Source organism: Pongo abelii, chromosome 10, assembly GCF_028885655.2.
Source record: "Pongo abelii isolate AG06213 chromosome 10, NHGRI_mPonAbe1-v2.0_pri, whole genome shotgun sequence".
Lineage (NCBI taxonomy): Eukaryota > Metazoa > Chordata > Mammalia > Primates > Hominidae > Pongo > Pongo abelii.
The window spans coordinates 97,325,477-97,352,453 of NC_071995.2; the positions used below are offsets into that span (position 1 = coordinate 97,325,477).

The 26,977-nt window shown below is 42.0% G+C and overlaps 1 protein-coding gene across 10 annotated transcripts in view; it reads right to left on the reverse strand.

Moving 5' to 3' along the window:
* The window catches only part of ANKS1B (ankyrin repeat and sterile alpha motif domain containing 1B), a 1,278,065-nt gene that overhangs the window by 33,270 nt on the left and 1,217,818 nt on the right, over window positions 1-26,977 (reverse strand). For all 10 annotated transcript variants that reach the window (XM_024256170.3, XM_024256173.3, XM_024256168.3 and 7 more), the window contains 3 exon segments: window positions 14,793-14,804; window positions 13,785-13,871; window positions 5,637-5,774 (listed from right to left, as the gene is read on the reverse strand). In XM_024256170.3, coding sequence (XP_024111938.1) covers window positions 5,637-5,774; window positions 13,785-13,871; window positions 14,793-14,804 — 237 coding nt within the window.

Below are 26,977 nucleotides of genomic sequence, written 5' to 3' on the forward strand. Positions count from 1 at the left end.
GCCAAGAAAGCACAGGGAAGAGGGAGCTCTGTCTCCCACACGTCCCACCCACCCCGCACCATGTCTTCAACATTCTCTACGCACTCCTGAGGCCGTCTCAGCCTCGCCATGTGCTGCACACCGAGGAGCACAGGATTTGGGAGTTGCAAGCGAAAAATGAGCATGGTTAAAAATATCAAAGACTGCAAACACATTCTTTTCAGAGGAGTGAGAATTAGCAAGGGTCTGGCAGCAAAGCCATGGCTTTTAATGCTATTAAAAAAGAAGAACACCTTTTAACATTTAAAACTATTGAATGAGGCTCTTCTCAGATATTTGATACAAATCTGATACTCCCATGGAGAATGCATCAAAATCTTTCTATGTTGACCTATATCAACTCTCTATTACTGAGAAATCTAGAGTAACTGAGCAAATAAAATACAGAAGACAACAGTTTTGAAATTACCCTGGTTGTCTCTCTCTCTCTCTCACCTATAGTGGCCTTTTGAGGACGATCACTTCAGCCTCGAGATCTGGTGGCCACTGAAATGCCCGTTCCCTCTCTGGCAGTCCCATTTGTGTAGAATTCTCTCCACTCATTTAAGAGCAGAGGAGAGAAAAGCTGAGTCCATTTTTAACTCTCACAACTCCTAGTCTCATAACACATCCTTCTTTTCTGTTCACCCTACAGTTCCCTCTTCCCCAAGTTCTCACTGCCCAGAAGGTGGAGTTTGGGGAAGCTTTTGTTCTACAGTGGGTGAGATGTGTTCCAGGCCTAGCAAGTTAGGGATATGATTAGAAATCAGCTACGACAATAACGAGAGCATAGACTCCAGAATACAGAGCAGGCCTGGTGCTTGCTTGTCTGTATATATTGGCTTTTTTTTTGACAACACTAATTCTGTTTTGCTCTAGTCTTTTTATTTTCATCTCCCCGTCATTTAAAACTGAAAATATCACAAGCTGAATTTATGGTAGATTCCAAGCAACAAAAACGGCTTAGAGATCATCAAATGTAACATTTTCCAAAATGTGTTCTGCAGAAGGCCACCCCTGAGGGGTACTCTCCAAAAAAAAAAAAAAGGCCGGGCGCGGTGGCTCACACCTATAATCCCAGCACTTTGGGAGGCAGAGGTGGGCGGATCACAAGGTTGGGAGATCGGGACCATCTTGGCTAACATGGTGAAACCCGGTCTCTACTAAAAATACAAAAAATTAGCCAGGTGTGCTGGCGGGTGCCTGTAGTCCCAGCTGCTCAGGAGGCTGAGGCAGGAGAATGGCGTGAACCCAGGAGGCAGAGCTTGCAGTGAGCAGAGATCGTGCCACTGCACTCCAGCCTGGGCGACAGAGCGAGACTCCGTCTCAAAAAAAATAAATAAATAAAAAAGGCTACCATGGCCAAATAAGCTTGAGAAGCCCTGCACACTCCACCCTCGCCTCACATCTGAGCACATTCAAGGCCCTGCAGAGTCCCATAGTACATAAACTACGTTAAGCTCACGTCCTAGCTTCTGTAGAGGGGCTCCAGGCCTCCTTTCCCGGACTACAATTTCTATGAGAAAATGCTCTGAACTTCAAATCTAACTGTCCATAAACTGGAAACTTCCTAGACATCACTGAATTTTCTTGATGATATCAGATAAAAACATGGGATATGTGATAACAGTACATAAAAACATGTGACCCATAAAAGGTCTTTAAGGTCCAAAAAGCAGTAACTTCACAATTAAAAATGTATACATACTTATTCAGCTAAAAGGTTAAATGTGTATTTGAGGTATTATAGGGTCTTCTTTACTTTTTTTTTTTTTTTTTTGCCATTTGGGGCAGCCCAGGGGACTGATTCATATCAAAAGAATTTTAAGCCTTCAAGACTGGACTGGTATTGAACTGCCCTACATAAAGATACAAAATCCATGCTCAAAGAAGCTTTTTTTAGTGCAAGTGAAGCTTGTTGCATCTCAGAATTGCTCAAAGTCCCAGGTCAAGGCTGGTGGCCTTTGTTACTAATTTTGAGGTTTGACAAACTGTTCACCTAGAGAAGATTAAAATGGAGGATCTGTGTAAGATGAAAGTCCTTTGGAACTGATATGAGAATCCTAAGCTAGTAATGTCTACATTAAATCAAACATCTGGATGAAAAGATAAATGTTAAGGCCATTCTCGACATGTTTTTCCAAGTGTATCAGGGATATGACGTTCATCATAAAACTAAACAGTTGACTATTTCTTCCCCCAACATTTCACCTCAGTATTCTGGTGATACATATATATCACACACACATATAGTTAATAAACTCAAGGGGGCAGATAGTCCACAGAAACCAGTTTTAGTTTGATGTGAAAAATGCTTTAGATACTCTGATGAAAGCAAATTATATATTACCTTAAAAACCAATTTTATTGAAAGAAATGCTGCAATACTTAGGAAAAAGGTGGCGTTCATCCTGAAAAGTATGAGAATATTCATGTTGATGTTCAATGCAAACACGATCTAGAGGCAGCAAGGTCTGTGGAGTCAATGTTTTCTTTCTGCTATTTCTATTTTAATGTTTATTTATTGCTTTCACTTTTTCAATCCTTTCGTAATGGCAGCAGGAAAACTTTGGAAGATAAATACACATCTGACAAACCTATCTTATGTCTTTTAGCAGAAAAAGGGTCAGGCTGTTAACTGACGTCAGCAGGCAGGGAGAGAGAGGAGGTGAAGGAACAAATGCTGAACACCTGTTATTTATGAAGCACTCTACATATGTTCTTTCATTTCACTCCTGGTGAAAACCTGCAAGGTAAAAACTCTTGTCTCTGTTCTCTAGCTGTGAAAATTAGGACTCAGAAAAGTCCAGCAACTTCTCTAAGACCAGAGAGTAGAGAGATAGCTGACTTGGGATGTGAACTTTGGTATTCCGTTCTTTCTATGACATCAATCCAACCCCTATAGAGAAAGGTATGTCACATAAACCAAAATAGATGTGAACAGGATGAAATTTGACTGTATAAAGAAACAATCAAATTTTACAAGAATTGCAAGTTATGTTTAAGGCACCAGAAACCTAACACTGCACATCCTTGTAAACCCTGAATGAAATGGCTTTAATCAACACTTTAATCTCATGCAAACGAACGCTTCCTGAGATATTTAGAGCAGTCTTGCAGGGCTTTGCTTTGCAGTCTTTACTGTTACCACAGACTACTTTTATATTACTCTCCTCAAGCCTCCCCAAACGGAAGGTTTTTTTTTTTTTTTTTTAAAGGCCCATGATCATTCTTTCCCATTTTCAATCTTTAAAAACCAAAAGGGGTGAGGAACATGTAGCATGATACAAATGCTCTGAGTATGAGCTGCCTGACTCACGGACCTTAAGCTGGTATAGATTTTGGAACACAGTTGGCCTCGGCCTATAGGTGTTCATCAGAACTGGAAAACATTGCTTCAGGCAGTCTTCTACCCATGACATTGAACTGGGGGCTGGCCTTTCATGAATATATTAATAGGTGATTCCTGATTCTTTAAATATGTATATTTCAAACCCAGTGAGCCAGAGCAGAATCATCAAACTTAAGTGGCATTTTCACATTCTTCTGATTATAAATTATTAACATACTATATCAGAGATATCCTCAAGCAATTTGTACCACCTCGAGGGCATATCAATCTTAAAGAAATATTTGTGATTTCCTTTGATTGTTTCCATTTTCCAAGTTTGTAATATATAAGCTAGTCTTTTAGGTTTAATGACAAGTATGGCTATAAGTGGAAGTGCTGTAATCCCATAAGGATGTCATTACAAGACCAACTTTTTTTTGAGTGAGGATTTCGCTCTGTAGCCCAGGCTGGAGTGCAGTGGCACAATCATAGCTCAGTGAAGCCTCAGTGTCCTGGGCTCAAGGGATTCTCTCATCAGCCTCCTGAGCAACTGGGACTACAGGTGTACACCACCATGTCTGGCTAATTTTTTTTTTTTTTTTAAATAGAGACAAAGTCTCACTATGTTGCCCAGGCTGGTCTTGAACTCCTGAACTCAAGTGGTCCTCTCAACTTGGCGTCCCAAAGTACTGGGATTATAGGCATGAGCTGTGCCTGGCCAAGAGTAACTTTTTTAAAAAATTGAGACAGGGTCTCACTCTGTCACCTGGGCTAGATGGCAGTGGTGTGATCACAGCTTACTGCAGCCTTGACCTCCCAGGCTCAGGTAATCCTCCCACCTCACCCTCTCAGGTAGCTGGGACTACAGGCATGTGCTATCACACCCAGCTATTTTTTTTGTTTGTTTTTTGTTTTGTAGAGATGGGGTTTCATCATGTTCCTCAGGCTCGTCTTCAACTCCTACGCTCAAGTGATCTGCCCACCTCAGCCTCCAAAAGTGCTGGGATTTCAGGTGTGAGCCACTGAGCCCGGCCAAGACTAAATTCTGAATGAGCATATGGGCCAAATCTTGGAGTTCCCAATTACCACCTGTAGGTATCTAATCTGATTCCTATTCAATATAGAAGACTGCAGATTTGTATGAGGCAAACACACCTATTATGCCCTAGTACTTAGAAATGGCTACTAGAGAAACCGACAGACATAGTGAGGGACAAGGAGGCTGTAAGACCTTTACTATGTTTTGGTGCCAGAGAAACAAAGGAATTTCTCAAGTCTGAAAAGTGAAATTAGTAAATGAATAACGGCGGTTGAGATAATAGGTAGGGCTGGTGTTCTAAGTTGAATGGAAGAATGAAAATATCGAAAAATCTCCGAAGAGCCTAGTCTGCCCAAATGTACTTGGTGTTATGAGTGGAACTGTGACTCACTCAAAGTTCATATGTTGAAGGCTTAATATGCAGTATCTCAGAATGTGGCTGTATTTGAAGATAGTGCCCTGAAAGTGGTGATTCAGTTAAAATGAGGTCATTGGGGTGGGCCCTGATGCATTCTGATTGGTGTCCTTACAAGAAGAGGAAATTTGGACCGAGACATCCAAGCACAGAGGAAAGGCGATGTGAGGACACCGCAAGTAGGCAGCTATATTAGTCTGTTCTCGTGCTGCTAATAAAGACTAGGTAATTTATAAAGGAAAGGGGTTTAATTGACTCACAGTTCCACATGGCTGGGGAGGCCTCACAGTCATGGCAAAAGGTGAATGAGGAGCAAAGCCACGTCTTACATGGCAGCAGGCAAGAGAGAGCTTGTGCAGGGGAACTCCCATTTATAAAACCATCAGATCTTGTGATACTTACTCACTATCATGAGAATAGCACAGGAAAGACCCACCCCCATGATTCAATTACCTCCCACCAGGTTCCTCCCACGACACACGGGAATTATGGGAGCTACAGTTCAAGGTGAGATTTGGGTAGGGACAAAGCCAAACCATATCAGCTGCCATATGCAAGGCAGGGAGAGAGGCCTCAGAAGAAACCAAACCTGCCGACACACTGGTCTTGCACTTCTGGCCCCCAGAAGCTGTGAGAAAATGAATTTCTGCCATTTAAGCCCCTCAGTCTGTGGTACTTTGTTATGGCAGCCCTAGCAAACGAATACACTTGGTATGTATCTTAATACTGGGTAAACAAGCCAAGCTAGTGTGCTAATTGTAAGTTGGGCTTTCAATACAGTCCAGGCCCATTCTGGAAACTCTTTAATCTGTTGGAAGGGGGTGGGTACTCACCACATCAAAGGCAGTAAACACGTGACAGTAGTGGTGATTGGACTTCAAATCTTTTGTGATATAGGCAAATGTTGAGAGGTCTTCAGGGTCCTGGGCAGCACAGGAGATATTACGAATTTCATGCTCAGCAATTATGTTCTGGAAGAAATGATATAAATGATCATTGTTTTCCTCTGCGAACCAGCATATTTGACAACCAAGACAAGTAACCTGGGAAGCAGCTGCTTTCCTTCTTTCTGGAGTGTTCTAGACTAGCAACACTCAAAGTGGTCCACTATATTATTTGTGGGTAAATGAATACCAGATCTGGAAGAAATATTTTCATTTAATTAAAAACAACCTAACACAGTCATATCCTGGAGCTGCAGTTCTCACCAGGTGCTGTGCATAGAAGCAGTCTGGGTGGCGGCCACTTTTTTTTTTGTTTGTTTGAGACAAGAGTCTCACTCTGTTGCTCAGGCTGAAGTGCAGTGGTGCAATCTCGGCTCACTGCAGCCTCCCACTCCCAGGTTCAAGCAATTCTCCTGCCTCAGCCTCCTGAACAGCTGGGACTACAGGTGCATGCCACCACGCCTGGCTAATTTTTGTATTTTTAGTAGAGACGGGGTTTATACCATGTTGGCCGGGCTGGTCTTGAACTCCTGACCTCAGGTGATCTGCCCGCCTCGGCCTCCCAAAGTGCTGGGATTACAGGCGTGAGTCACTGCGTCCGGCCTCTACTTTAAAAAATAATAGTAATTACTAAGCATTTGACTGTTTCCATTCCCCATGTCCACCTGTAGCTGTGCAGCACTGCTTTCTGCTAATTCTGTATGGAAGGGAGCATCTGTCGCTTTCTCTGTATGAGAAGAGATCTGACCCAATGAGGCTCTTCAAATCCCTCGCCATCATGCTTGCACGTTGTTCTTATGTCCTGCTCCTCCTCCCTCAGAGCAAGGACAGGTACTGAAGGAAGCAGGCAGGTGGAAGCCTCAAGGCGCTTTCTCCGTGGAAACTAAGGTGCAGGGGCCTGATAAGAGAAACACCACACTGCAACATTCAGGCCTTGAATGCCTTGCTTGATCTGGGCCCTGTGGCTATATTAACAACACTTTCCTAACTACATCCACTGTGTATAATTAGGAGGTGGTGCTGTTGCTACCATTATTATCTTACAGGTGAAGCAACTGGTACTCAAAGACTTTAAGTGCCTTATGCAGAGCAGGTGCTGGGGTGGGACTGAAATTTGGGGTTGTCTGACTGTGGAGCTCAGGCTCTTTGAAATGCATTGCAATGTCCTTCATCGTCTCCACCTCCCTCTTACTGGCTTAACAAGAATTGCGTTATTTCTTCTCTAGCATCTCTTTGTGCCTTCTTCCCTGGTGGGAGAAAGGTTTAAGTACCATTGTCCTGAAGCACAAAATAACCACGAAGCAGCTTGGCTGCAAACTCTGCTAGAAACTTCTTTTGATACATAGATGTGTTTAAAAAGAAAAAAAGAAAAAAATTCACATAATCGTGCAATCATTTTCTTATCTTATAATATCCCATTTATGGTTTTTGCAGTTGTCACAGATCTAAAACCCTCGATGCTTTAGTTATTCTAATTACTTTTTAATTGCGCTGTCTTGAATAACCTGTTGGCAATACAGTGTTCTGTGTACACCCATCAATGCCTAAAAATGCTTACAAAATGTCCTTCCCTGCCAGCACCCCCAGCAAGTACTTCATGTCCCTCACTTTATCAAGCTGAGTGGTTCGGAGGCAATTACAGAATTAACTCACAAAAGAAAATTAAATTAAGACATTTTTCACCGTGGCCTTGTGTGTTGACATTAACATTAACGCAGTGCTCTGTCAAAAAATAACTCAAATTGCAATTGGAATCCCATAAACAAGTAACATTCTATTGCAAGATAAGTTTCAAACTAGAAGGTAATGATCCTCTTCTGGCATCCAGATAGCATTCCTTCAAGTAGAAAACCAAATTAGGGATGGGTGAGTCTTAAAATAAATGTTAAAATGAGAAAAAGGTGCAATGTGAGATGGTGTGGGAGCCTCTGCCATTATCTTGATTGGGGGCAGCCAATACCCTGGGAAGCGTGGGTGGATTTGGTCTCACCTGTCCAGGAGGCACTGTCACAGGAAATAGGTGCTTCAACTTTTACTAAGTTGGCATTTTTGTGTTCTTGAGATCTTTTGCAAGATCTCAAGGTAGATCCACTTCTTGGGAAATGAAAAGTGCTCTGTGATTTTTATTGCACTGAACTCCCTGAATCTTGCCAACTCATGGGATGCCACTCTTGACAATTTCCAGTGGCGCATGGCAGCACTGTGGCCTGGGGGAAAGTTGCAAAGGAGGAAAAGTATATCTTTGGTACTCTCTCCTCCTGTGTCTTCGCTGACCCCTGAATTTTCTGGAGTCCTCTTTCTCTCTCTCTCTCTTTTTTTTGAGACAGGGTCTTGCTCTGTTGCCCAGGCTGGAGTGCAGTGGCACCATCTCAGCTCACTGCAACTTCTCAGGCTCAAGCAATCCTCCCACCTCAGCCTCCTGAGTAGCTGGGACTACAGGCGTGCACCACCAGCCTGGCTTATTTTCTGTATTTTTTTTTTTGGTAGAGACGGGGCTTTGCCACATTTCCCAGGTTGGTCTCCAACTCTTGGGCTCAAGCAATCCACTTGCTTCAGCCTCCCAGAGTGCTGGGATTACAGGTGTGAGCCACTGCGCCTGGCCCAACCCTCCTGTTCTCTATTCCCCAGGAGCCCAGGACTGTCTTTTAGCTGCCCAGGGAGGCCTGACCTCTGTGATGCTCCATGTTCCAAAATCAGCCTCCTCCCTGACTGTGGAAACTTCTACTACTCTGTTCCCATTGTCTAAGCTAGAAGGAAGCTCATGCTAGTTAAAATATTCTATATTCAGGTAGGAATAACTCATCATTGTGGTCATCCTAACTGGCACTTAAAAGATGCTCTTGAATTTGTATTGATAGCCTGGAGAGGCAGGTATTTTTGAACATACCTTTGTGATATATTGCCAGTACTAGAATGGGGTAAGGACCTGGGATGTCACTACTGGAATACTGCCATCACTCTGCATCGTCTACCTGTGCAGAATGGTGAAGCCAGTTCTCTATGTGCAAGACAAATCCAAGGCCAAGGATACTACAGTTGTAGACTGTATGGAGACTAGATGGTAGACTTCCTCCTTGGAGAAGAAGCCAAAGAGGAAGACATTTTCCACCTTGTGTCATGCATTTATGAGTGGCTTTTCCACAAGTTAAAAAGTGATGTCATGAAGAGGTACAGGTGATGCACCTCAGTTGAAAACTGGACTCCTCACATGTTGATCAGCCTCCATTTCAAAGCATGTTTTGAGAAGACCAGAGCTTCAAAAGGCTCAAGAGAAGAGCTGGGGAGGGGCTCCTCCTGCCTCTTCTTGGGGATAGAAATTCTGGCAGCATAGCACCCTTCAACAGGGAGATTGTTTTGCCTGTCTGTTGTTTTCCATCATGGTGAGAAACAGCTGAAGAGGTGTCTTGCTGGTAGGGGTAGGACAGGATTCTTGGGTCCAGCTAACTCATATATGGTGGTTCTGAGAAGGTCGTGTGGTGATGAAGTGATGCAGCCTAGAAATCTGCCTCTCACCACTGCCTTCAATCTGAGCCCCGACAGGTGGGACCTTTCTCTTGCATCTCCTCATCAGCCGGGCTTTTCCTGAGTGAGGAGACTGCAGTGTTCCCTCCAGGGCGGGGCCAACGGTATAGACCGAGAGCTAACTGGTGATGCCCTGTGGGGCACGTGATGCTGAGAACAGCACATGTGCTTAACAGGGCCTTAATTTGTCTCCAAGCTTCTTAGGAGTATTTGCTATAAAAAAACAATGGGAGGCCCACTGCAGTGACTCATGTCTGTAATTCCAGTGCTTTGGGAAGCTGAGGCAGAAATATTGCTTGAAGCTGGGAGTTTAAGACCAGCCTAGGCAATATAGCGAGATCCCATCTCTACAAAAAAACTTAAATAATTAGCCAGGCTTGGTGGTGCATACCTGTAGTCTCAGCTGCTCTGGAAGCTGAGGTTTGGGGATCACTTGAGCCTAGCAGTTTGAGGTTACAGTGAGCCGTGGTGGCGCCACTACACTCCAGCCTGGGCAACAGAGTGAGACCCTGTCTCTTAAAAACAAAACAAAACAAAAAAACCCCCAAACAACAGGCACTTGTTTAGGCAAATGTTCCAAAGTATTTTGTGCCCCCAAAATAGCATAGGCCTTGTTTAAAATTGGCATTCCAAAAACATTTTTAAAAACTCAAAAAACAAAACAACAATGAAAGCAAAAAACAAACCCTGGCACTGCATCATTTTTAATTTAGCCAGATGGGAAGACTGAGGAGGGAGTCAGCACAGGAAGGCAAAATGCAACCTGCTCCTCAGCTGAGCACTGAATGTAGAAACCGTGTCTCCTCTTGAAAGACCTCCCCCCGACTCCCCCAACCTGAAGAAGGGTCTGTTACTAAACAGTTGCAGTCCTCCAGCCTGAATTCCCTGCTAGAGCAACCTTTTGGCTATTGATCAACAGAAGGCTGAGGTGATTTATCTAAAACACTTTAGTGCTAAATCTATTGCAAGTTCCACTTTTAATTCAAGATGGCTTTCTGCTTCCTCCTTCTTAAATCAGGATTAGTGATTCAATTCATTTCCTAAGTTGCTAGGCAATACATTTATGAGCTTATAACTAGGCCTCTAACCCTTTCCCATGAATTCAGCCAAACCCATTTATTTATTAGAATCAAAGGAAAGAAATGCTTCACGGAGGGTTCATCTTTCACAAAGTCTAATGGGGGCTAATAGGAAGGGAAGAGTAATTAACACACAATGAATTATCACACAATGAATCAGTTTGCACTTCAAACTAATTCGTGGAAGGTAGCTGTGGAGTAACAGAAAAAGCATTAGGTTAGGGAGGTTGAAAATCAAGTTTTAGTCATTCTTCATGACCAACAGGCTGAGTGACTGCAGGGCAGCATTGAGCCAAGGGACTGAGGCCTTCAGGTCTCCAGCTGCCTAGGGCAGATTAAACAACCCCCTCTCTGACCAAGGCAGGGGTAAGAGATGCAAGGTTAGGAGAGTACTGTTGAAGAATAAAGTACGATGAAAACATAAAATATGAACAGTAGGCTGGGCGTGGTGGCTCACGCCTGTAATCCCCGCACTTTGGGAGGCTGAGGCAGATGGATTACCTGAGGTCAGGAGTTCGAGACCAGCCTGGCCAACATGGCGAAATCCCATCTCTACTAAAAATACAAAAATTAGCCGGGCATGGTGGCACGCACCTGTAATCCCAGCTACTCGGGAGGCTGAGGCATGAGAATCGCTTGAATTCCAGGCCTAGTGGCCTCTAGTACCTGAAATGGTGAGATCTTTAAATATGCTTGTATATTAAAAGTCCTTTGCTTCAAATCAAAGTGGCCCACTGACACAGCACTGCCCAGTGGGGGAAATCCCTGGTGAAAACAGAAAGCAGGACTCTGGAGTTTATCAATCTGCTCCTTTTCTGCTGTGCTCTTTGCTCTAGAACCAAGTAGCATACACAGGTGTCCTCACACACACTGCTAGAATCTAGGTATCTGGGCATGGTTCCTTTCACACCACAACTTGAGGATGATCCTTCAACTGTGGATCCTCCGTCCCTTCTGAAGCCAGTCCTCTCGCCCTGGCTGGTGGTAGTATTTCTCAGCCTTACCCAGTCAAACTCCACCAATACGGACTTCCACTATTTTCTTTCTTCTAACCTTCTAAACACAATCTCTCTACTTGGGCTCCCTACACAGCAACTATTAGACTATTGCCCTGAGTCACCCACACTCTCCCTACCCACTGTCATACTGGGGGAGATCAGCTACCTTGCAGGTCACTTGGATGTGGACCCTGTATAGCCAGTTGAAATTAACACCCTTCAGTTCCTTAAAAAGCCAGGCACATGTTGTCATACATTCACAGATTGGCTCCACTTGCCACCAACATAGGCACTTTGCCTTTGCTCTAGATTCTGAAAATATGTTGAGGACCACACTGCAAAGACTTGAAAAAATATGCTGACCTTCTTTATTTAGCATCTTTATTTACATAGAAATATCTTTTGCATATCTTTCTGTGCTTTTGCTTCCAAGAGTAGTCATCAGTGAGCAGAGGTTTATGGTTAACTCATCTAATTATTGGCAATTGAAGCAGAAGTATCTCCTTGAGGTACAGGAGCATCACCTTCTGTGTCCCTTGCTGTATCAGTAAGCAACATACAATGGAACCGGCAGAGCTCTCTTTCATTCCTCTGATTGTGGAGAGCGGGTTAGAGAGAATGTTATTAATACAGCTGCCTCCAGCCATACCCCCAGCATCATGAAATGATCACCTTAGGACTGCAGGAACTTCTCAGGGCAAATGCCACTTGTTTAGAAATTGTCAGAATCCAAGTATGCTAAAGTTGTTCATCTAAGAGAGTGTCAAATTCATCCACTGAAAATATACTGCTATTCAAGCTTTTCAAGCATAAATGGGATAGAGGGAGTTGCTCCAATTTAGGGAAAAAAAAAAAAAATCCAGGTGCCAAAGTCTTTCTTAAGATTTAGATACAGCAATAGCAATGGTATCTTTGCCATTCTATAATATGTTCCATAAAGTGTTAGAACTTTTAAAACCAACTGACTATAATTTAAGGATATAATATATATCCTTATATATATATATACGATATATATATAATATATATATTACATAAAATATAATTAAGGATAAAGTAAATTTATATACCAGGAACTAAAGATGCGTCCAAGAAATAAAAAAGCAAATCAATCAGCATTGTTCTTATTTGAGTCTCCACAATTATTATCTGTCAACAACCATAAACAATATTTTGCACAGTTGGAATCACCATTATGCTGATATTATTGGTCAGCAAAATGATGCTGGGTTATATGCTTTTTGCCTGGGTTTCAGAACTTTTTCTATAACTGGGAGGTTGTTTTCCCAAGTAGATTTGGGGAACTTGGGTTTATCTAACTACTGAAACAACAATCTCTTTCGTTACAGAAAACCAATTGGAAAAACTTCCGATTCAGATGCTGGGGTTTAATAGAGACACCGAAGAGTCACTGTCCGTGAGACTTTTCCCTGGTACCTAAATTCAGTTGGCTTGGCCCTAAGTTGCTGTTTCTTAAGTTCACCTGTTTCACGACTTCTGTTCCCTTTCTCCAAAATGGAGGGGGTCCAGGTGGGAGGTCTGGGTGAGAGGTCCAGAGAAAAGCCAGCATTCACCAATGGTGATCACCTCTTTTACCCTCCTTCTGTACTTGATTAGTTAAAGGATGCAGGAATAAAACACATGAACGTTTGGGGTTTTGTGAGGAGGAGTCAGTCAGCTTTGAATTTATGGAGAGGGACAATGGTCACACTCAAGCTTTCTACTTCAGCACCAGGACGCTGTTGTCTTTGTCAAGAAAGGAATGCTTTTTCAGTAAAATGCAACCCCGCTGACCACACTTGGCATCACAGCCCACAAACTATTCCCACTGTGAGGAAGAAGTCACAGCGGGGCCACAGCATGGCCTGGGCTGCTTTTCTGATTGTGTCTCTTAAGAAAACAGTACAGCTAAAACTCTCTCCCATCTCAGAGGTTGGGAATTAAATGTAGTTATAAAATTAAAAAGTCAGAAAATTATCAACAGAAAAGACACATATATATCTCTAGATAAACAGAAGGACAAATGTTCCAGCCCTTTATCTAGTAACATCTCTGATGGAGGAGTGATGACATTGTTGACTTTTCAATCTACAAGTGATTTTTGTTTTCTGTTTCAATGTTCTCCAGATCCAAAGGGACATGCTAGATAATAAGTGGCCACAGTCTATTAGAGAAAGCATCATGACAAAGTGAAAGCACAATATTTATAGAAACCCCAGATCAAGCCCTTCCCCCAAATGGTTCCTTTCTGTATGTATGAAAGTGTATATGTGTGTGTACATGAGCGTGTATCTACAGGTATATGTAGGAAGCATGAAGGTTGGGGGAAAGGGATGATTAAAGTGAGGAATGCTGGGTATTATAGGAAGCAAAGGATTTTAGAACATACACTCAGGACTGCATCTGGTGTCTAAACCAGAGAGAGGTGTGGTACTTACCTTATTTGTTGCATCAATAAATTTGACTCCTTTATATGAGACAGAAAGAATAATAGTAGGGACCTTCTTCATTTGCTCTGTAGACTTCTGAAATTAAAATTAGAAAGCTGTTAGAGCAGTTTGTGTTGCGTGGCAACTGAAGCACATAATTTTTCCTCCTGAAAGATAAAGATGAGCTCAAATTAAAAACAACACACACACACACACACACACACACACACACATATCAGATACACACCACGCACACTCTAATTTTAATGTCTGCCTCTCCGCTCTTGGGCTTAGCTATACTTCGGACTTATAAAGTTTTCCCTCTTGCCCTTGAGGATCTAAAAAGAGTATGTTCCGCTACTTTGTGTGGATGAAGGAGTATTTCTTTTCCCTGACGCTAAAGGGTGAATGAAGAGGTCTGTCTCCTACTGCAATTTCAAGTGACCATTCCTTTCACAAGAGTTAAACCACGTCGGACTTAACTCCAAGGGTGCATTTGACATTAACAAAATACATGCACCCCCCTTTTCCTAGTTACCTTCATTCTTCAAGGCACAGATAATGCTTGGGTGTATACTTAAAATAGGGATGTAAAATATATCACTATGTATTGTTTTTGAACTGGACCAAATACATAAATGCTGATATTATATTTACAGCAGAATCACTTGTGACCACAAGTGATGTAATGATGCTCTAGAACAATGAAGCCCTCCAGGAGCCGTCTGGGTTTTGAGCCACAGCAAAATGCTGGACAGCCCAGGTAACCTACTTTATCATTTAGAGCTGCTACATTCCCTTAGGCCAAGTTCTTGTGATAGATGTTCACACTGGCTGAATGTGCTTAGAGTTTGCAGCTTGTACAGTTTTATGCATCTGCAAAAAGTTTCTCTATAATTTAGTATGTGCCTTTCCTGTTTAGCTTTATCATTCATCACCAGTCACCAGCAGTCTGTTTACTTCATTGCCCTCTATGTATACTACTAATAATCACACTAAACATCAAGAAGAACCTACCTGACAGTTAGCCTGGTGGATTTTCCAGTTAAGACAGATGGGAACATAATAGGAGAGAAAACATATAAAAGGTGAGAGAGAGGAAACCATTTCAATAATTCACCAACAGTATAAATTCATTAAAAAACAAAAGATGCCACAAAAGAATAGGCTTCAGAGTCATCAAAGATGCAGTGCCACTGTTATTTTAGAAATGCTGCAGGCTTTCACAGGCCCCTTTCTTTCTCTGTTTCTCATCATCTTGTTTACTGCACCGCACAGTCTTAGGACTGACACACAAGAACCTTCCACTTTGAGCTTTCAACAACTAGTTGTCTTATGTCTATTAAGGGAATCAGGAAAAAATAGAAACTTTCTTGATTTCTTCATTTATATTTCCCAATTTTCTAGTTTTAAATTCTGGAATGCGGCTAGAATTCAAGAAGGCTTTTAATTGGATAGTGTGAGTGAAACTCATTGAACTCAATGATGAGACTTCGATTGCATCTTTTAGTTGAGCTGTGAAAAGGGGTGTTTCACATTTTCCTGATTGTTTTGACACAACATCTTTTTGAGAGTTACTACACCTGTTTCAAAAACAATGGCTTACTAAAAGTATTGTTATTTAATATTTGTTGTTGTATACAGGACGTGAAAAAGCAGCTCTCTTGAAGTGCTTTTTAACCAGTTTTGAAATTCCCTGGATGCATCAGTTTTCCTTTGTGATTGCCAAAAAGAGAGATTATGAAAATAAAATATAAGGTTAGAAACTTATTTTAATGCTTCTTCCAACCACTTCTTAAAAATGTGCAAGACACATCAAAGGCAGGCTAGAGGAAATCATATGCGATGTGTTGATTTTAAGGCAACGCGGTGGCTGAACTCTGTAAAGAGGGAGGGCTGGGGCAGCCCAGGCGACAGTTTGAATAACTGAATGCGTATGTGAAAAATTTTCCACAAAGCGTCACAGTGGATTTTGGTAAATCACCTCACTTATCTTTTGCCATGAATCCATTCTCCTGGACAGATCTATCTGTAATGCGAAGCAATGTATAGCTAATATTCAGATGAAAATCCATTCGTTATTTGTTCAGCAATCGAGTTGTTACTTTAGGCAGCCCACTGTGCTTGTCACTGGAAAAGCTCGAGTCTAGTTCAGGGATGGCAAACAGATCTCAAACTGTGTGCAAACACCACTCTGCTGAAAGTACTGTGTTGAGAAAGATTCTGAGCTGTGTCTGAGCTCAGTAGAAAAGAGGGCTGGAAATGATGTCTGCCATGGGAGAAGAAGAGGAAGAGGCAGCCCAGGGGCTACACATGAACATGCCTGCTAGGTCTGATAGGAAGAACAGCTACAATTACAGTGTTGACAAATGTGACAGGAGCAATACGAACAACATGCCTCCAGGATAGTGAATAAAAACAGCCTTACTTTGCATGACAGTGGGGCCAGTCTTCATTCATTCATTCAAAAGACAATGACGGCCTTGCTAGGGGTGATTGAGCTGACTCTTGATGAATAAGCATTTTCCAAGTGGCAAAGAGGCCAAAAGAGGCTGTTTTAGCAGGAGAACTAATACATGCACAGAGGCCTAGAAATGAGAATCTGGTGGGTTTGGGTAACTGGTGGAGATGAAAGTGGTAGAGTAGGTTTGGAAGGTTGTGACTTACTCTGCCAAGTTAGGGTCCATTGGAAGCTTTTCACTAAAGAGTGACACAATCAGACCTGTGTTGCAGAAAGATTGTTCTGGTGGTTGTTTATGAATGAGGGACTGGAAGAGCTAGAGGCTGGATGCAGGGAGTCAGGAAGTTATTGTGCAAATCCAAAGGAGAGAGAGACCCTAAGCCCCTGAGTTGAAGTAGAGGCATTGCAGAACAGGAGGAGGAGCCACAATGTCGATGAGGAAGAACTGAGAGGTTCTGTTGATTGATCTGCCATGGAAGATGAATGGGTGGGAGGATTCCATACATGAAGAAGCCACTGAGATAAGAAATACTGGAGGGGAAAGTGTTTTTGCATAAGCATAATGGAAATGCTTTCGCACATGCTCAGTTTGATAAGCAGGTGGAGATATCCAGTGGGAAATGAGAATCAGATCTGGAAATCCACCAACATACATAGGTGGCCAAGGAGACGGGAGCGGACAAGGAGGTTTAAGGAGTGAACAAGAAAAGAGGGAAGGACACACCTCAGGGGAAGATGAAATCTCAAGGGGTGGGGCAGAAACAAGAGCTAATGAAGGAACTGGAATTGAAGTTGGAAGGTGCCCACAACACAGTTATCACAGAAGCCGAGGAGGAGAGGGCTTAGAAGGTAGGAGCAGTGCCCCATGCCATAAGGACTAACAAGGCCTAAAACAGTGTGCCTACCACAGTGGCTGGCTCACACAGGAGCTGCTACTTTCATTGGGCTTACTGGGTGGAATCCCTGGCTTTTCCAACAAGAAAAAATTGTTGCTGATTTCATTAAGAGTAGCTTCAAGAGAATGGTGGCAGCAGCTGGAGAGGAGAACACAGTGAGTTGTGCAATGGATGCCAGTGAAAGGAAGCAGAGAGCTGGAACAACAGGCAGGTCAGGACACAAGCTCTTGAGCTGACATGAAGGCATCAGTGGTGGTTCCTGTGACGGTACAAAGATTCCACATCAGATGCTCGGCCAAGTTGAAGAAAGAAAAGAAAAGATGAAGGATAGTCATTTCTTCTTCTTCCATGGGTCCCAAGAATCTCTGCTCTCCTAACTGGAGGCAGCACTGTGGTGTCAGTGATGCAGGCTGTGCACAGGCCTCTATGAATGGCAGTGTTGGGGGTGGCCATGCTTTCCAATCTGGAGCCCAAACTGTACTGCTCTCTCCACCGAGTCATTTGACAAGAAGCTGATGGATCCTGACCAGCCACGGAGTTCAATGGGAGGGTGGGAAATCTGGGTAGAGCCCCTCCTTGAAGGCATTTATACTCCCTACAAGAGATAAGAATCCATCGTCTTTTAAAGGGGTTTTCTGATGGTGTACTTTGACAAGAGTTTCCAAAGAGGTCTTTTCATACATAATTTTAGCAAAAGATGAAAATGCATAGAAAGAAGGCAAAGAGGCTAGGCATGGTGGCTCATGCCTATAATCCCAGCACTTTGGGAGGCTGAGGTGAGTGGATCACCAGAGGTCAGGAGTTCGAGACAAGTCTGGCCAACATGGCAAAACCCCGTCTCTATTAAAAATAAGTAAATTAACCAGGCATGGTGGTGGGTGGCTGTAATCCCAGCTATTCAGGAGGCCGAGGCAGGAGAATCACTTGAACCCAGGAGGCAGAGATTCTAGTGAGCCAAGATCGCGCCACTGCACTCCAGCCTGGGCAACAGAGTGGGACTCCGTCTCAAAAAAAAAAGAAAAAGAAAAAGGAAAAAAAAGGCAAAGATCAAAGTTATTGAGTCTTCAGGGAGTCTAATCTGGGAGGCAAGAAATCTAATAAGTGCCCACTTCATTTCATGAAGGCTTTATAGGCATCAAAATGTGAGCACGGGGCTTCAGTCCAATCACAGGCAGTCAAAGTCCCTCCTTCCCCATTTTCTCTTCAGTGTTATGATCATCATTCTTTTCTCCTTCCCAGGGACGAAGGTGCCTACTCTGAACATCAAGTTACTGAGCACGTGCTCTCAGGCAACACTGGTTTCTATGACCTATCTATCTGCATGCTCTGCTGGGTGTCTGTATAATTAATACTCCCATATGTTTCTGTTAAAAATTCAAGCTTTATTGATTTGTATAAACAGAACTCTCTACTTCAGGCCCATTTCCCCAGTGAAAGATGCTCAAGGCGAACCTTCTGTTATCGTTCTCTTTCGTTTCTAGTTGCTTTTCCCTATGCCATGCTCTTTGTGGCATTTTTCGGGTTTCCCAATGTTCTCAAATTTACCCCCATTCAGAGCCAGCTTTACAGAAGAGACTAATTTGTAATGGAGACCTCTGAGTACCTAAGCAGCTAAATACTCCTGGGTAAGGCCCCAAATTATTTTAATTTTTACAGCATCTTGCTCGCCTGCAAAAAGCATTATAGTGATAGTCAAATGTATTTTGTTCACAATTTCCCAAATTAAGAGGATCATACTTTTATTTTTCCAAGAGAAATGATATTTAGCTATATAGAGATGTTACGTTTCTGAAACCTAAAATACAATGCAACATTTGAATCCTAAATTCAAAGGCAGTCTTCTCTTTAAGCACTTGAGTTTATATTGTCTAAAACCATTAAACAGAAACAGGAATCAGAATTTCATATCTGGAGGTGGCCACCTGAAATATTGTTCTTAGTAAGTCACTGAATGCTTTTAGAGCATTTTTAAAAAGAAGAAATTCTGAAATCACCAAGAGAAAGAAATAACCATCTTTCTTCTTCTCCTTTTTAATTTTAAATTACGAACGGCTTTGTATCAGGTCAGGAATCATCACTGGTGCTTTTATTACTGCCTTAAAGCATGTTCTGAAAATAAGTAGGTTTTCCATTTTGAATGCAGAATCAATAGTATGCAGATGCCCTTTTCAGAGTGCACGAACTCTAATCTCAGAGCAAGACTTTTCCGAGCACGAATGAAAGCAGAGGGGTTTATGATGGGGAGCACTTCAGTTGTGAGCTGTAATGCTCTTTGAGTCTGGAGTGGTGTTAATGTTCCGAGTAAGAATCATTAGTGCCTCACCATCAGCACAGACAGGGAAAACAGTGAGGCTAACGTGGGGAGGACGCCACCAACCCTTCATTCTTACAATACCCCGATTGCTCCCAGTGTATCTGAAGCACAGGCTGGGGAAGGGATTTCTGGATGCTCTGTTGCCATCCAACTTACAGTATATTTTTAACCTACACATGGCTACCCTGAGAATGCTTTCTAGTTAGATATTCAGTCCTGAGTCATAACTATTAATTTTGGCATATAATATCTTCCTTAGTTAGATTCAAAGCTTAATTATTATATTCCATTTCAGCAAGTAAATTAAAATAGGATCAAACAATTATGTTTGGTAGCCCTAAGTGACTTTCAAATGATTAAAAAACACATACAAAATAAGCATTATTGTGGTGATTTTGTAGGCAGTGAAACTAGCTAGGTTGTGGGATTACAAGGGATAAAAAGCAGACCACCAATCAGCAATTTGAAATGAACTCTCACCCTTTGAAACTGAGCTTAAAGGTCACTTTCTGGGGAAAGGCTTCCGCGGTCTCCCAGGCTGACAGGACGGCTTTCCTCTTGTTCCCCTCTCTGCCACTTTTCCTGTGCACTGCCCTGGGTCTCAGCGTGGTCTGCTTGCTTCCCTATGGGGAGTTCCTTGAGGACTGCCGACACCTTTCTTGATTTGTCTTCACCGTAATGACTAGCACATAGTCTTACATTGAGCCCTATGAAGCAGCCATTTTTCAAGTCAAGAATGGCAAAGTACTAGCAATTTCATAGGATTCTATCTAATGGTTGCTGAAATCCATGACTGTTAAAGGAACAGGCCAGTGAATTAATGTATCGTAACAAGTATCGTAGCCAGCATTATAAGGAACCACGGGCTGGGCGCGGTGGTTCACACCTGTAATCCCAGCACTTAGGGAGGCTGAGGTGGGCGGATTGCCTGAGTTCAGGAGTTCAAGACCACCCTGGGCAACACAGTGAAACCCCATCTCTACTAAAATACAAATAACTAGCCAGGCATGGTGGCTACTCAGGAGGCTGAGGCAGGAGAATTGCTTGAACCCACGAGGTGGAGGTTGCAGTGAGCTGAGATGGCACAACTGCACTCCAGCCTGGGTGACAGAACGAGACTCTGGGCGACGGAGCAAGACTCCATCTCCAAAAAAAAAAAAAAAAAGGAAGCACAGTGCCAGCCTCTCAACACGCTGAGAGCTCAGCAAACTTTCAGAGAGCTCTGGTACCCAGAGCCAGCAAGGAGGCCTTGCAAAGCTTGCAGGAGGACCACAAATGTGATTAGAGGGTTACCAAGACATTCCTATGGGGTGGAGAAAACTTCAAAGATTTTGGCCGGGCGCAGTGGTTCACGCCTGTAATCCCAGCACTTTGGGAGGCCGAGGTGGGTGGATCACCTGAGGTCAGGAGTTCAAGACCAGCCTGACCAACATGGTGAAACCCCCCATCTCTAGAAAAAAGAAGAAAACAGACCAAAAAAAAAAAAAAGATCATGAGAGTTTTCAGTCTCAAGGAGGCAAGGCTTAGGTCTTCATTTCTGCAAAGCAAACTGGCTCAAATTGCAAGCATTAAGAAGAAAAGGCTTCTTGAGAGGGTACAAGGATTCCTAAGGGCAGCTGGGGAGTTTTCCCCTCTAGACATCTTTAAAAATAGTTTGGGTTCTCATCTGTCATTAATGAGGCTAAATGACCTCACAAGGACTTTTCTGGTCATAGGAGCTCTGGCACAAAGGCTGAGGGAATACAGAACCTAAAACCAGGTGACAAGAACAGACAGTGGGCAAGCAGCCATTGAAACCACACCTCCTGCATATGACATGGCCGTTGTACTGCCTAACTCACATGTTCTGGGGCACAAGTCTGGCACAGCCCAAAGCGGTGCCCTCCGTTTCCATATGCTGCTGATGCTGCATGTCTGAGACCATACTTTGAGAACTACTGCTCTAAAAATGCGGTCGATCAGTTTAATTGAAAGTTACTGTCAGAACTGTTCTCTGCTGCTATGCATGTAAACTCGCTGTACTGCATCCTACATTAATTCAGAAAGAATCTAGTTTATCAAAACACACTGTTCTCCACTTGACAAGTGATTTCCAAAAATCCTTAGTTAGCATTTAGCTACAGCTCCTGGTCTTGAGAGCAATTAACAAGAATTATTTAATTCTTCATGGTTTCTCAGGGACTGTAAATGGATAAAACATTCTTCACATAAAACAAAGAGTTCAGTTCATAAGGACAGATTCAAGAGTTGCATCCAGAATAAATGTTGGCTGGGTGTAGTGGCTCACGCCTGTAATCTCAGCACTCTGAGAGGCCAAGATAGGCAGATCACTGAAGATCAGGAGTTCAAGATTAGCCTGGCCAACGTGGTGAAACCCCGTCTCTACTAAAAATTAAAAAATTAGCTGGACGTGGTGGCGGGCGCCTGTAATCCCAGCTACTTGGGAGGCTGAGGCAGGAGAGTTGCTTGAACCTGGGAGGCAGTGATTGTAGTGAGCCAAGATTGCACTACCACACTCCAGCCTGGGCGACAGAGAGAGACTCAAAACAAAAACAAAAACAAAAAACCTGAAAAAACAATGACAGAGTTAATAAGATCAGGGGTCTTGCTGAAGATGAAGATGTATAGTTTTTTTTTATTAAAGTTCCCCTATTCTCCCTCAAATTAAGCACATGCTCTTGAGAGATGTGACAGGCAAACATGAACATGGGCTTGTGTACTGCCTCTGGGAGTGTAATCTGGAAGAAGTTTTCTAGAAGGCAATTTGGGAATAGTTATCCAAAGTTTCACAGTGTGTATACCCTTTGATCCAGCCATTCTATATCTAGTGGCTCATTCTAAGTACATAATCAAACCAATTGCAAAAGATTTAGGTAAAGGGTGTTACCCATAGTACTGGCTATCATTTGAAAAAAATTGGAAATGACCGAATGACCAACAAGGAGAACTGGTTAAATAAATTTGGTTCAACTATGGATTGGAATATTGTAATCAACCACCACAAACGATATTGGGGATGAATACGTACAGGAATAAAAATATTTCAAAACATATTATTGTGTTTAAAATACATGATAAAACAGTGGATATGCAATATTTCCACTTCTTACTAGAAAAATAGTACCTACAAATGCATAAATAATTGGTCTGGAGGATTACACAAGCATAAGATGTTAACAGGGAGGAATTTACCACTTCTAGGTGGTAAAATCACAGTTGTTTTTATTTCTCCTTCCTGTATTTCTGTTTTAGAAGTGAATAGTAATGAACGTGTATTATTTTTGTAATAAAATTTTAAAAATGTATGATTTTAATTAAAAATGCCAATTGCAAATGTGTGAAAAAACACACTGTTTGAATCTATCACTTATAAGTGCAACTTCTGTGTTTTTTGGGGGTGTGTGTAGCCATCTCGAGCTTATGAAGGGACCCACTGAGGAGCTCCTTCCTCTGGGAAGAAAGGGGTAGTTGTCAGCAAATGAGAGCACAGGGTATGTTTGGATTCCTGGCTTAGTTCCATTCCTTCCTTGCCACGTGGTTAGGTACTCAACCTCCCTGTGTCTTAGTTACTTCATCTGTAAACGGGTATGTTAATATAGCATCTACATTTTAGAGTTGTGAGGATTGTACAGGATAATTCAGTGCCTAGCATGTAGTGAACATCAACAGATTTTAGCTATTACTGTTTAAAAACAGTACTTTTTTTGGTAGAGATGGCGGTCTTATTGTGTTGAACAAGCTGGTCTCAAACTCCTGGCCCCAAGAGATCCTCTTGCCTCAGTCTCCTAAAGCGCTGGGATTACAGGTGTGAGCCACCTTGCTCGGCCAGCTGTTATTGTTATTCTGAGGATAGATGCTTTCACTTAGAAAGTCCCTCTCCAAAGCAAAGCACTGGCAAAAGAGAGCAGAAACAAAATTGAAATCTGTGTGCATAACCGAACACTCTTCAGGCTACTTGTTATGATGGCAGGGAAATGGTGGTTGCAACAATGAACTTTCAGTTGATCAATATACCTGGGCCAATGATAACAGACTCAACCAATCAACATGTTTAGAAAGAGCTTAAGACAAGTGGGAATTAAAGACAGAAGCAGCCCAGGAAATCTTTCAGTGACGTGAAGTAGTAAGGGTGTTATATGGGAGAAAAGCTAGCAACAAGAGCAATAAAAAATAACAAAGAGAACTGGGGTTTGAAGACAACATGGAATAAGATGGTTGGTGCTCTTTAGCCTTCTAGAGTAGGCCCGTAAGAAAACATTCACAATGGGAGGCTGGGCGTGATGGCTCACGCCTGTAATCCCAGCACTTTGGGAGGCCGAGGTGGGAAGATCACAAGGTCAGGAGTTCGAGACCAGCCTGGCCAATATGGTGAAACCCTGTCTCTACTAAAAATACAAAAATTAGCCAGGCGTGGTGACGGACGCCTGTAGTCCCAGCTACTCAGGAGGCTGAGGTGGGAGAATTGCTTGAACCCGGGAGGCAGAGGTTGCAGTGAGCCAAGATTGGGCCACTGCACTCCAGCGTGGGAGACAGTCCAAAAAAAAAAAAGAAAGAAAACATTCACAATGGGAAAGGCACATGTGAGCAAGGAGCAAGGATCAGCAATAAGGAGTTACCTATGTGGCTGTTTCTTTGTGGGCATTGCTATTCAATAGACACACAACACACACTTATGGGCTTAGAAGCTGTATTCACTATGACTCATGCAGTATTTGGGAGACAGTGAAAGAAAATAATTGACGCTTCCATGAAATTGGGCAACAGAGAATTTTTTTTTTAAAGATGGGGTCTGGCTATGTTGCCCCGGCTAGAATGCAGTGGCTGTTCACAGGTATGATCATAGTACACTACAGTCTCAAATTCCTGGGTTGAAGTGATCCTCCTGACTCAGCTTCCCAAGTAGCTGGGAGTACAAGTGCATGTCACTGTGCCCAGCTCAACAGAGACTTTTAAAAAAATAGTTGTTAAAAAGTTTTTCTTCCCAGCCTGATTCCTAAGAAGTAATTCTTGAAGTTATATCTGAAAATGAAAATTTGTCACAGAAGGAATTTGTATGAGGACAGAGGAACAAAACATGATTTTAGTTTGAGTCTCTTCTAAGAGGAAAGAGGCTTTTACATTTAGTATTTCCATCTAATTTTAAGATCTAACTTTTTAGAAGTTTTTCAACCCATTCCCTCTATTGTTTCCTAAAACACATAAAAAAGAGAAAAGTCTTAATACTTCAACTAAGGCACGGATTATTATTTGGAAATTTGTATATTTTAAAATTCACGCCTTAGAAGTGCTTCTGGATTGAAAGTTTAAAAATCATACAAATCAAGAGGAACAGATTCAATGAGAACTATGGGGAAACTATCCAAATCCTTTGGGAAATAAAAGTTCCAAAACCTAAATACACTAGATTTGCTTATTTCTGACTTAAAAATAATCTTAAAATATTTCCTTTCTTATACCAGGAAGGCAGACTTCTACCTCATCTTAGCTGAAAACAGATATTTCTTTTTTGGGGAGGATTTTTTTTAAAAATATTAATTGACACATAACTGTACATATTTATGGGGTACAATGTGATGTTTCAATATATGTATACATTGTGTAATGACAAATAGGGGTAATTATCATACCTGGAACCTTCAAACAGTTATGATTTCTTTGTTTTCAGAATATTCAAAATCCTCTTCTAGCTATTTTCAAGTACACAGTACAGCATTGTTAGCTACAGTCACCCTACTGTGCAATTGGGCACCAGAACTTATTTTTCCTATCTAATTGTAAGTTTGTTACCATTGAGCAACGCCTCCCTATTCCCCTCCTCCTCATCTACCCTTTCCTGGCTGTGGTAACCACTGTTCTATTCTCTACTTGTGTGAGATCAACTTTTTAGATTCCATGTATGAGTGAAATCATGTGGTATTTGTCTTTCTGTGTCTGGCCTATTTCACTTAACATAATGTCTTCCAGGTTCATCTATGTTGTCACAAATAACGGAATTTCATTCTTTTTCTTTCCCTGAATAGTATTTTATTGTGTACATATACCACATTTTCTTTACGCATTCATCTGTTGATGGACACAATTTTAAATAAACACTTAGCTTGGATCCACATTTTGGCCATTGTGAATAGTGCTAGAATAATCATGGAGGTGCAGATATCAACATACTGATTTCATTTCCGTTGGATATATACCCAATAGTGGGATTGCTGAATAATATAGTAGTTCTCTTTCTAATTTTTTGAGAAGGTGCCACACTGTTTCCATCATGGCTCTACTAATTTATATTCCCACCAGCAATGTACAAGGGTTCTCTTTTCTCCACATTCTCACCAACATTTGTTATCTTTTGTCTTTTTGATAACAGCCATTCTAAATGGAGTAAGATGTGGTTTTTGCTTTGCATTTCCCTAATGATTCACTTTGGGTTTGCTTTGCATTTCCCTACTGATTAATGATATTGAGCATTTTTTCATATACTTTTTGGCCATTTGTAAGTCTTCTTTTGATAAATGTCTATTCTGGTCATTTGCCCATTTTAAAGTTGATTATTTGTCAACTCAAGATGGATTAAAGACTTAAATATAAGACCTGAAACCACTAGAAGAAAACACTGGAGAAACATGTCATGACATTGGACTGGGAAAGAATTTTTTGGATATGACTCCAAAAGCACAGGCAACAAAAGCAAAAATAGACACATGGGATTACATCAAACTAAAAGCCTTCTGCATAGCAAAGGAAACAACAGCAAAGGAGACATCTTAGAGAATGGGAGAAAATATTTGCAAGCTATACATCTGACAAGGATTAATATCCAGAATTTATAAGGGACCCAAACATTGCAATAGCAAAACAACAAATAATCCTATTTTTATTACTTTTTAAGAGAAATTTCCTTGAGAACAAACACTTGTGAATGATACTAACCATCAACTATGGGATTAGAGAAAGTAAGACTGCAGAGATTATTAAATTGAATATAATGGCTTACCTCTTACAGTAACAGATGTTTCCTAATTGTATATTTAATTAGGGAAGTGATGCATTACTGTATATTAGTGAAAATTAAGCCCCAGGGCAAAATTCAGGGTTGGGGATGGGGTATGGGTAAGCCTAGGGAGGCAAAATTGAAGAGTAGAACCTCATCTGGCCAGAGCAAATCCTTCACTTCACCAAAAACTGTATGTCTTGGAATCTTTGAAGTGGGAGTTATTCATACCAACATAACAACAACAACAAACAAACCCACTGAAAAGTCAAAGCAATATACTTATGGCTTTGTAAAATCCAGTCCTGTGGACACATTATTTAAAAGCGGTAATTCTTGGCCAGGCGCGGTGGCTCACGCCTGTAATCCCAGCACTGTGGGAGGCCGAGGCGGGTGGATTACTTGAGGCCAGGAGTTCAAGACCAGCCTGGCCAACATGGTGAAACCCCGTCTCTACTAAAAATACAAAAGTTAGCTGGGCATGGTGGCGGGCGCCTGTAATCCCAGCTACTGGGGAGGCTGAGGCAGGAGAATCACTTGAAC